Genomic DNA, 10,971 nt, shown 5'->3' with positions numbered 1-10,971 from the left:
CCCACACTGACCCACACTGACCCACACCGACCCACACCGACCCACACCGACCCACACCGACCCACACCGACCCACACTGACCCACACCGACCCACACTGACCCACACCGACCGCCATGTGGACCCCAGCGAACCCAGCGCCCGAACGCCAGCCTGCTCCGTGCCCCCGACCCCTGACCCCCGCAACCACAGGAAAGCCCCCGGTCACCACAGCAACCCTATTCACAGAACCCCCCCCCCCCCTTACCAACCCCTGCTTATTAAAACAAACAAACAAAAAGCATTCATTGCGATATTGACGCAGTAGCAGTCCTCTCTTCAGATGCTGCCTGGGTTGGGTCGTCGTCAGGTTTCCTCCCGACAGAAACATTCTTCCGATGTAACAAGAAATCCAAACACGTTACTTTTTTTGTTTTTTTACAGCGTGAATGATAAAATGGCCGATACCGGCAGGGTAAAACAATCACGGCCGGGGTCGTGACCCTGTTGGTAATGTGATATCTCTTTGTCTTTGACTGGAGGCTGGCTGTCATTGGCTGAGATCCGTCCCCGGCGTCGGCCTCGGAGGACCGAGACACCGGACTAGGGGTCCTCGTGTCCCCTCAGGAGCTGTCCCCCACACAGAGGACGAGGACACTCGGGTCTTGGATTAAGCTTTGTCCCATCTTATTTGTTTTGTTTCTAGAGTAGGGGATACAGTGTAGTCTCCTGATGGACAGAGAAAGACGGTGTCAGTGGCGTGTGAAATGGATACTTAATTAATTAATTAAGTATTAATTAATTAATTAATAAATGAATTCCTGCTCAAGCAAAATGATCCCGAGTACATAAAGAGCAAGGCTGTGTGCACACTGCGGATATTTCATCTAGCGGATAAGTTACCCAGAGTGCATTTGGTGTTGGAAAAAAGATGCGGCTCTCGCGAAGTGTATTTCGTTTCCATAACAACATTCTTGACTCTACCCAAGTTCGATAGGCTACATTGTACCTTTTTATCTTGTAAACAACCGTTACATTATTTACTTGCACTTCGCAACTTTTTGGCTTTTACTGTCATGTCAAAAAGTAGAGAGATTGCTCAGGCTGTAGCCTATTTAGAGGCTGAAGAGGAGAGAGTTGGTGGGACTGGATTATGGGTTCACGATATCCTCCGTGCTGCTACCCCACCTCCGTTATGATCGGTCGTGTGATAAAAATACGCTCCACGTCATAGAGGATTACTCAAAAAGTTGAACTATTTTCAACTTCAGGAATCCTCTCTGGCCAGCGCACAGCGCAAATGAGCAGCGCGTCTCAATATCCACCCGCATTCTGATCTGTTCCCAGAGCTGTGAATGGAAAATAAGCTGCCGAAATCCACAGCGCATTTTAAAAATACACCTAGTGTGCACACAGCCTAAGAATGGTACGTCTATAAGCCTACTTCCATTGTGAAGGAATAATGAAAAATTATTATTTTCAAATGTGTACACACACACACACACGCACACACACACACACACACACGTACGTACCTCAGTCAGGTGTGTCACTGTGGTGTACATGTGACCCATGAGTCAATCAAAAGGGTGTTCAGGACAGCATGGCTTCACCTTGGACCAGGAGTCAATACAACTAGAGAGAGGGAAGACGCTGTGTATTAAGATACAGCCACAGATTACATCAACCCTTTAAGATACAGCCTAGCCAGGTCACAGATTACATCAACCCTTTAAAATACAGCCCACAGGCCACAGATTAAATCAACCCTTTAAGATACATCCCAGACAGGCCACAGATTACATCAACCCTTTCCATAAACACACAGGTGGGATATCTATTTTAATCCTGTTGTTTGAAATGAGGCTGAGCTGAAAGGTGCTGCCGAGTCACAGCGAAGCATGATGATGATGATGATGATTGGTGTTGTGGTCGTGTGGTCGAGCGGTTTACCTCCGATGGCAGACACGCCGGTGCGGCGGCCACGGAGACGGCCAGCAACCCTGCACCGACTACTGCGCGGGAGACGGCGTCATAATGGCGATGATTAGTGTTGTGGTTGCGTGACGGAGTGGCGGTTTACCTCTTGTGGTAGACGCACAGGCAGGCCAGCCGGGCGATGGTGTCTCCCTGAAGCAGATCCTCCAGGCAGATGGAGCACTCGCCGCTGTCCTTACTGAGCTGGTCGGCTGAGGAACGCACACAAGAGAGAGAGCGGCTTTTCCAACTAACTCTTCTGAACGTTTATCTTGTGATTAGAGATCGACCGATATGCATTTTTTAGGGCCGATACGATACAGATTATTGAGTAAAAATTGAGGTGGCCGATAGCCGATATTTAAGGCCGATATTCAATATCACCAATTTATTTATTTTTTATTTTTACAAAATGTTCACCAACATTATATGGTTCTGTATATGGAGGGGAGGGGAGGGGAGGGGAGGGGAGGGGAGGGGAGGGGAGGGGAGGAGAGGGGAGGGGAGGGGAGGGGAGGGGAGGTGAGGAGAGGAGAGGAGAGGAGAGGAGAGGAGAGGAGAGGAGAGGGGAGGTGAGGTGAGGAGAGGGGAGGTGAGGGGAGGTGAGGTACTCACTGTTGTAGGGCAGGAGAGGGGAGGGGAGGTGAGGAACTCACTGTTGTAGGGCAGGGGAGGGGAGGGGAGGGGAGGGGAGGGGGAGGGGAGGGGAGGGGAGGGGAGGGGAGGGGAGGGGAGGGGAGGGGAGGGGAGGAACTCACTGTTGTAGGGCAGGGGAGGGGAGGGGAGGGGAGGGGGAGGGGAGGGGAGGGGAGGGGAGGGGAGGGGAGGGGAGGGGAGGGGAGGGGAGGGACTCACTGTTGTAGGGCAGGGGAGGGGAGGGGAGGGGAGGGCAGGGGAGGGGAGGTACTCACTGTTGTAGGGCAGGGGAGGGGAGGGGAGGAGAGGGGAGGTACTCACTGTTGTAGGGCAGGGGAGGTGGGGGGAGGAGAGGGGAGGGGAGGGGAGGTACTCACTGTTGTAGGGCAGGGGAGGTGGGGGGAGGAGAGGGGAGGGGAGGGGAGGTACTCACTGTTGTAGGGCAGGGGAGGTGAGGGGAGGAGAGGGGAGGTACTCACTGTTGTAGGGCAGGGGAGGGGAGGTGAGGGGAGGAGAGGTACTCACTGTTGTAGGGCAGGGGAGGGGAGGTGAGGAGAGGGGAGGTACTCACTGTTGTAGGGCAGGGGAGGGGAGGTGAGGGCAGGGGAGGGGAGGGGAGGGGAGGTACTCACTGTTGTAGGGCAGGGGAGGTGAGGTGAGGAGAGGGGAGGTACTCACTGTTGTAGGGCAGGGGAGGGGAGGTGAGGGCAGGGGAGGGGAGGGGAGGTACTCACTGTTGTAGGGCAGGAGAGGTGAGGTGAGGAGAGGGGAGGTACTCACTGTTGTAGGGCAGGGGAGGGGAGGTGAGGGCAGGGGAGGGGAGGGGAGGTACTCACTGTTGTAGGGCAGGGGAGGTGGGGGGAGGAGAGGGGAGGGGAGGGGAGGTACTCACTGTTGTAGGGCAGGGGAGGTGAGGGGAGGAGAGGGGAGGTACTCACTGTTGTAGGGCAGGGGAGGGGAGGGGAGGGGAGGAGAGGGGAGGGGAGGTACTCACTGTTGTAGGGCAGGGGAGGGGAGGTGAGGCAGCTGAGCAGATGATCCTCAATCCGGCCCCCTGGAAAGGCCTTGGAGCAGAAGGGACAGCGGATGTCTGCAGAGCAGGAAACAGGAAACACACCCACAGATTAACACCAGGAACAGGAAACACACCCACAGATTAACACCAGGAGCAGGAAACACACCCACAGATTAACGCCAGGAACAGGAAACACACCCACAGATTAACGCCAGGAACAGTCCCACCTACCAGGGACTTTCCGGGGGTAGTGGAATTAGTTTCCCTGGTACTTTCCTCTAGGCCCTGGTTCCTGTGGTGAGAACGCAACTACGGTTACTAGTTCCTGGGGAAAAGTACCGTGGTGTGAAACGGCCTGTTAACTAAGATACGAAGACGTTGAACAGAACTGTATCGACACGATGTGTGGAGCCATCGTCAACAGGTGATGATGAATGATCAGGCTGGCTGACAGATTTGTTTTGCAGTTATATATATATATATTATAATTATACAACAGACTATTCCCTCTAATACGGACAGGGGAAAAGGTACCGCACACACACGGCGAGCACTGAGGAAACCAGGTCATCCGGTACCAGAATGACCCCATCTAGTGTATATATATATATAGGGTCACTATATGTAGTGTATACTGTATACTGTGTCAGCATACCTAGTGTATATAGCGCCAACAAATGTGTATAGAATGACAGATGGCATTCCCCCACAGGATTATTTATATATAGCATGTACATAATACACTCATGCCTCCATCTGAATTGTCTGTGCAATTTGTAATTATTTGTTGATTGAGCACATCGTAAAGCCAGCAATGATATTTCACTGTTCTTTATACATGTGCCACATAAAAATCAGAGTCTGATTCCTACCAGCGGAGAGACACCGAGCCAGAGCGAGTCGGTATCTAGGGGTGTGGAGGTTTGGGACGAGCAGGGGGGGCGTTGGGAACTGCACCCAGCTGGCCTACATTCTCTGTGGGCTGCTGCCAGACAGAGAGCATGTGAGCCCGGCTGACCCACTTCCTAGCCTGGCTACGCTAGCAGGGCCGGGGCGCGAGCGGGCGGGCGTCGCTGTGGGGCGTCGTCTCAGGTCGCGCGACCGCAGCTGCGCCTCTTGTTGTTGTTGGCGGTTAGTGGCGCGCGGTAGCTCGGGACGCCTGTGAGACGGGTCATTGTCGGACGCGGTTCGTGAGTCATGCGTTAACACTGGCCTTACCCTAATGTTGCAGTCACTCACAAACACATTTCTCAGGAAAACATGATCAGGGCTTGACGCACTGAAGTGTCATGGACTTCTACCCAGGTCATTTAAAACACCGTTTTATAGTAAACATGGGCTAACTCGTTTCAATGGGTTTCACTGAATTAAATATTTTTTATCAAGCGGGTTGAGATTATCTGCTCAGGAATGCAAATTCTGGACTAATCCACAGCATGACAGATTACTTCACAACGTTTTGGATTCCATTTCAGCTCTGATGTCCCCGTATCCATACAAATGTGCCTCTTAATAATATTAAAACAACTGTATCCTGCTCTGACGATAGTTACTTTCCCCATGACAATAAACACAGATATAGCCTAATATCAAACAGAATGTCAACTCGTTACACTCCGTTGAGATCGAGTGGGTGGATTATAATGTCTGGACCCATCCTAACACATATTCATCATCATCATCATCATCAGATCATCCTCACTCATCCACAATTAGGCTACCCATAAACTCACGGAGGAACTAAATAATATCAAACCAAATCTATCCATCTAAACAGTTACTTAACCCCATAACATGTTCAAACACATATTGATCATCATCATCTGACCACACTCATCACTGATATGAACCCTAATAAACCCAGGGAGGGAACCCAGTAAGTGAGAGCACAGTAACGTACTGCCGTGCCGGTTGTTGACCCGGTAGAGACCGATCCACGCCTCCGACACCGGGCGCTGATGAGCGCCTCTCACCCGTGCGGACCTCGCGCTACCGGAGGAGTGCCGGTTACCGGGTAGACGCTCAGAAAACGTGCGGTGAGCCACGCGGCCTGTCTCCTCCGCGGACGGACGCTCCCCGCTGACGGCCACACCGGGACTGACGTGTCCATCTCCCTCGGGCTTGCAGTCGCCGGTGTGGTCGTCTGTGGGTGACGGCTGGCTGATAGAGGGGCTGTCGAGGGGGTCAGCCGGGCTGCTCGCCTGTGGCCCCGTGTCCGAATCGCTCCCCTCCTCTGACCGGCTCCGGTTGACCTCCGTATCCTCAAAACTCCCGGAGAAGTCCACCATCAGGCTGGTCGGCCTCGGGCACCGGGATCGACATGAGTCCCTCTTTCCATCCTTCCCGAGAGCAGAAGGAACCGAGTCTTCATGTAAACGACTGGCTCGGGTCCCCATCTCGTCTCTCTCAGAGTTGTTACCAGCTGCTGGGTTGGGTTAGCTAGCTGGTGGGCTAGCTGGTTGAGCTAGCTGGTGGGTTGGCTGGGGGGCTAGCTGGTGGGCTAGCTGGTGGGCTAGCTGGTGGGCTGGCTGGTGGGCTAGCTGGGGGGCTAGCTGGTGGGCTAGCTGGTGGGCTAGCTGGTGGGCTAGCTGGTTAGCTAGCTGGTGGGCTAGCTGGTTAGCTAGCTGGTGGGCTAGCTGGTTAGCTAGCTGGTGGGCTAGCTGGTGGGCTAGCTGGTGGGCTAGCTGGTGGGCTATCTGGTGGCTAGCTGGTGGGCTAGCTGGGGGGCTAGCTGGTTGGCTAGCTGGTGGGCTAGCTGGTGGGTTAGCGGGTGGGTTAGCGGGTGGGCTAGCGGGTGGGCTAGCTGGTGGGCTAGCTGGTGGGCTAGCTGGTGGGCTAGCTGGGGGGCTAGCTGGGGGGCTAGCTGGGGGGCTAGCGGGTTGGCTAGCGGGTGGGCTAGCGGGTGGGCTAGCTGGTGGGCTAGCTGGTGGGCTAGCTGGTGGGCTAGCTGGTGGGCTAGCTAGCTCACTAGCGGACTAAACGTTACCTCGCTTCCCCACGAACCGCAGAAGAAGGGAAGAGGTTTGGTCGGCTAAACGGCTTCTCCCTCCACACTACTCCCTATCGCACTCACATTTGAATCCAACGTGAGTATATATCTGTTTTAAGGGTATTTAGTTGTCCTGATTCGACACCTCCCTCCACATTTTTCTTTCTTTGACGTTCCCCGCAGCAGTATGAATCTAGCCTCAATAACCAAACTCGAATATCCGGTAGCGTTCTTGCCCGGAATTTCAAAATAAAGGTCACGAAAAAACGTACCTTTTGTGATTTGACTGTGAAAACGTAAAAATAACTTTACAGAACACTTTCGGTCACAAATACGAGAGAAAAACAAACCAGAAACAAAAAACAATGCCTAAAAAATGCCTTAAATAATACATTAAAAATAAAATTGATTTACATCAATCAGGTTCAATTAGTGAGACTGGCTAAAGCACAAATTACGCCCCCTCAATATCATAATCAGATTTATTCTGGTCAGTTAGGTTTTCACACCTACGAAGAATTTGCATTTGACTGTGCAAAATACAATAATGCAAAATGCAATAGCGAGGAGACAAAAACAATATGATCCTATGTGCAATACAACACTATATACAATACAATCAAAAGTAATGTGCAAAAAATAATTCTGCAGAGTCAGTGGGGGATACAGGCCATGTTGATGAGGGTGTCCGCAGTCGAGAAAAAGCTGCTTTTGTGCGGAGAGGTTTTGGTCCTGATGGACCGCAGCCTCCTGCCGGAGGGGAGTGGCTCAAAGGGTTTGTGTCCGGGGTGGGAGGGGTCGATCATTCTCGCCTGCTTCAGGGCCCTGGAGGCGTGCAGGTCCTGGAGATTAGGATAACCAATCACCCTCTCAGCAGAGCGGATGACACGCTGCAGTCTGCCCTTGTCTTTGGCTGTGGCGGCGGAGTGCCAGGTGGTGATGGAGGAGGTGAGGATGGACTCGATGATGGAGGTGTAGAGGAGAACCAACATTGTCTTTGGCCTGTTGAGCTTCTTCAGCTGCCTCGGTAAGAACATCCTCTGCTGTGCCTTCTTGGTGAGGGAGCGGATGTTCAGCTCCCACTTGAGGTCCTAGGAGATTGTGGGGCCCAGGAGGCGGAAGGAGTCCACAGAGTCAACTGGGGAGTCACCCAGGGGGGGTGATGGGGGGGGGTGCTCTTCCTGAAGTCCACAACCATCTCCAATGTCTTTAGAGCGTTGAGCTCCAGCCTGCTGCTGCTACTGTAGCCTACCCCCACCGAAATAACACGTTCTGACACATTTCAGTTTATGCTCTTATTTTGAAAAGAGATTGCGTCTAGCGTGTTCGGCGCCAAAACAGGATATCCGGACTCCGCTGCAACGGAACCTGTCAAATCTGGTGCGATTTTGTTTCCTAATTTGACCCAATACAACAAGAATTACGGTAGGCTAGACAGTTCCTTCCCAAACAGGAAATGTTGACGTTTCATACCGTGGGGACTGTATAAAACGACTCTTTGCAAAGCGTCGATATTAAAGCAGCAACAATAGGTTTGGTTTAAGTTCACATTAGCTTAGCTAGTCTTAAATTCACATTAGCTGAGCAAGCTATCTACTTTTCTCCTAACGGGGCTAGCCAACATTATGTGCGGCAACATTTGAGACCTTACGGTAACGAAGGTACAGTACCTGTGCTTACACCTGACCTATCACCTTCATGTACTGAAGCTGGGTATATTCATGATGTGTGTTCATTTCCGTGTGTTACCTGGACAATTAGATATTTGCAACGTCTGACTGTCATCGGTAGGCTACTTTATTTGTATAAAAAAATAAATTTGTATTAAAATAAAGAACTCAACTAGTCACATTCACACAGTGTGATCAAGAGTGGGTGGATCTGGACTTGTAAGGTAAGTTTAAGCTTTTCACATACGGGGTGTGTTCAACATGGAAAGTTGTGTCCAAAGTTTTCAGCTCTTTATGGGGAGCAAGATCTTTATTAAGTAAGAGGAGCTGCTAGCTAGCAACCATACCTAACTACAAGCTGGCATATTGAATCAATGACAACTTGTTGTGAGCTCAAATATTTCAAAAGTCTGTGCTGCTTAACATTCATCTTTCTGGTGGAATTGGTGACATTCGTGGCATGATCTATCTCAAGTCATCATGGAACATACAAATTAATTAAAATACGTACAAAAAAAGCACAACTCATTCTATCAACACAACATTGAGGTGTTGAGTTTGAACTTTGAGGTGTTGAGTTTGAACTTTGATCTTATTTTACTGATTTTTTATTTATTTTTTGTTTGTTTTTTAAGATAGTGACCCACCCAAACACGACACGTAGCCATGAAGCCCAACTGACTATTCAAATAAAGGACTTAGGTGGAATGCTGCTGAACTGCTTATCATAATAAAATCACTGACAACTTGACAGGCAGCTTTTGTGTTCTGTGTTTTGAGGGGACCCTCCCTAGAGAGATACGGTACAAAGTCCCTGACAGTCTCTCCGTCTGCTCTCTCCTGCAGTCTCTCGTGGCAGAGATGAGGGCGCTGCAGTCTCACATGGACGGGGACCGGCTGGCTCCGTCTGCGAGGGGACTTTGCCCCGCTACGACGAGCCTGGAGAACAGACTGCTGACCCAGGCCTGCTCCGCCCTCCCTCGGTCCTCCTCTCTGCTGCCCCACACCCTTTCAAAACCCTCCTCCTCGTGGGCGTCGTCCCAGCGCCCCTCCTGCCCCTCTCTCCAGCCCTCCGGCTTGTCCTCCACCACCTCCACCTTCCTCCCTCCCTCCCCCGCCCTCCCCTCCCCCCTCCTCAGCACCCAGAGCACCCTTCTGAGGACGGACCCGCTCCTGTTCCCCGCCCTCTCCTCCTCTCTCCTCTCTCCGCGCCACGCCCCCGGCTCGGTGCTGTGCGCTGCCTCAGCGCCCTCTAGTGGTTCACGTCTTCATGGTGGTACGGGTCTCCCTCCGAGCGTCCACGCCGCTGAGGAGAGGAGGGGTGGAGGAGAAAGGAGCTGCTCCTCTGAGGAGGTGCTGTCCTGCAGTGAGGAGATGACTGTGGTAGGAGCACGAACCGGCCTGGTCATTCATTCAATCATTCATTCATTCATTCATTCATTCATTCATTCATTCATTCATTCATTCATTCATTCATTCATTCATTCATTCAAACTCCAATGTGTGATTGCTTGATTCGTTGTTGTTTGTTACATAACAGATTTCAAGATTCAAGATTTCTTTATTTGTTATATGTAACGTATGTGATTGTGTACAGTCTCAGTGAAATGTTGCTGCCGACTCCAAAATTATGCTCAACAGCAGATAGACTCCAATTCTCAAATCAGACTCTGATACTTGAATGCTTTTTGGGATCACGTGTTCAGACATAGTTTTGTCTCAACTCGAAATGCAGGATTCGGCCCAGGAATGCCTCTCGGCTGAGGAGAATGGGGTGTCCACAGAGATGCCTGTCCTGGACATGGAGTTGGACGATGAAGATCGTGAGCAGACTATGAGAATCAGCCAAGGGGAGTTTGGAGAAGTTGAGAGGGGGGAAGAGAACTCTGAGGATGAGCTGAAAGAGAAAAAAGTAAGTGAGGACACATTGAGGTGGGAGTTAAAATAGTACACTTAGTAGTACACTTTAAAAAGATAAAAATGGCAGAATAATCACCTCCGTCTCCCTCAAGCTTATCATATCATCCCTCCCTCCTTTCTGCCATTAATAAAGTATATTCCTCTCCTCCTCTCTGAATAAAGTATATTCCTCTCCTCCTCTCTGAATAAAGTATAATATTCCTCTCCTCCTCTCTGAATAAAGTATATTCCTCTCGTCCTCTCTGATCCACCTCTTTCCTCCGTCCTGTCTGTGGCCAGTACCTGCTTCTGAACGAAGTGTGCTGCTCTCTGGTGAATAAGTCCACCGCCCCGGGACAGAAGGACTGGGACGGGGACACGACCACGTGGACGAGGATCAAGAACCTGGCCAGAGACATCTCCACCCGTGACCCTCAGTTCCTCCTTAAGGTGTGTGTGTGTGCGGGTGTGTGTGTGCGAGTGTGTGCATCTGCGCGAGTGTGTGTGTGTGTGTGTGAGTGTGTGTGTGTGCGAGTGTGCGTGTTTGCGGGTGCGGGTGTGTGTATGTGTGTGTGTGTGTGTGTGTGTGTGAGTGAGTGCTTTGAGTGTCGGGAATACAATGTTATCACCTAACGTGTCATTTCCTGTCCCATCTAGGTGGCGGTGTACACCAGACAGGAGTTAAACATCCGTATCACCGCCAACTTCCTGCTGGCCCTCGCCGCCAGTCTGCCCGCCTCCAAACCGCACGTACGCCGGTACTTCTGCGCCGCGGTCCAGCTGCCCTCTGATTGGCTGGAGGTGGCC

The 10,971-nt window shown here is 51.5% G+C and overlaps 2 protein-coding genes across 2 annotated transcripts in view; one reads left to right on the top strand and one right to left on the bottom strand.

Annotated features, from left to right (window-relative positions):
• Positions 1 to 579: 579 nt before the first annotated feature.
• Positions 580 to 6,002, bottom strand: LOC311316124 (uncharacterized protein; the record flags this gene model as incomplete). The annotated part of the gene is made up of 5 exons (XM_084446906.1): positions 580 to 707; positions 1,514 to 1,613; positions 2,062 to 2,167; positions 3,586 to 3,681; positions 5,507 to 6,002. 4 exons carry the CDS (start codon positions 6,000 to 6,002, stop codon positions 1,556 to 1,558), a joined length of 756 nt encoding a protein of 251 aa, XP_084303032.1. The 3' UTR covers positions 580 to 707; positions 1,514 to 1,555.
• Positions 6,003 to 7,477: 1,475 nt separating this feature from the next.
• Positions 7,478 to 10,971, top strand: part of tep1 (telomerase-associated protein 1) — a gene marked incomplete at both ends in the record, with an annotated part of 74,218 nt that continues 70,724 nt past the window's right edge. The window contains 6 exon segments of the mRNA XM_084447154.1: positions 7,478 to 7,543; positions 9,112 to 9,293; positions 9,405 to 9,648; positions 10,001 to 10,177; positions 10,465 to 10,614; positions 10,822 to 10,971. The exon segment at positions 10,822 to 10,971 is cut by the window's right edge and continues 15 nt beyond it. Coding sequence (XP_084303280.1) covers positions 7,478 to 7,543; positions 9,112 to 9,293; positions 9,405 to 9,648; positions 10,001 to 10,177; positions 10,465 to 10,614; positions 10,822 to 10,971 — 969 coding nt within the window.

The sequence above is a fragment of the Borostomias antarcticus genome (assembly GCF_949987555.1).
Source record: "Borostomias antarcticus genome assembly, chromosome: 12".
In the NCBI taxonomy this organism is placed as follows: Eukaryota; Metazoa; Chordata; class Actinopteri; order Stomiiformes; family Stomiidae; genus Borostomias; species Borostomias antarcticus.
This window is presented reverse-complemented; position numbering and strand designations above follow the sequence as displayed.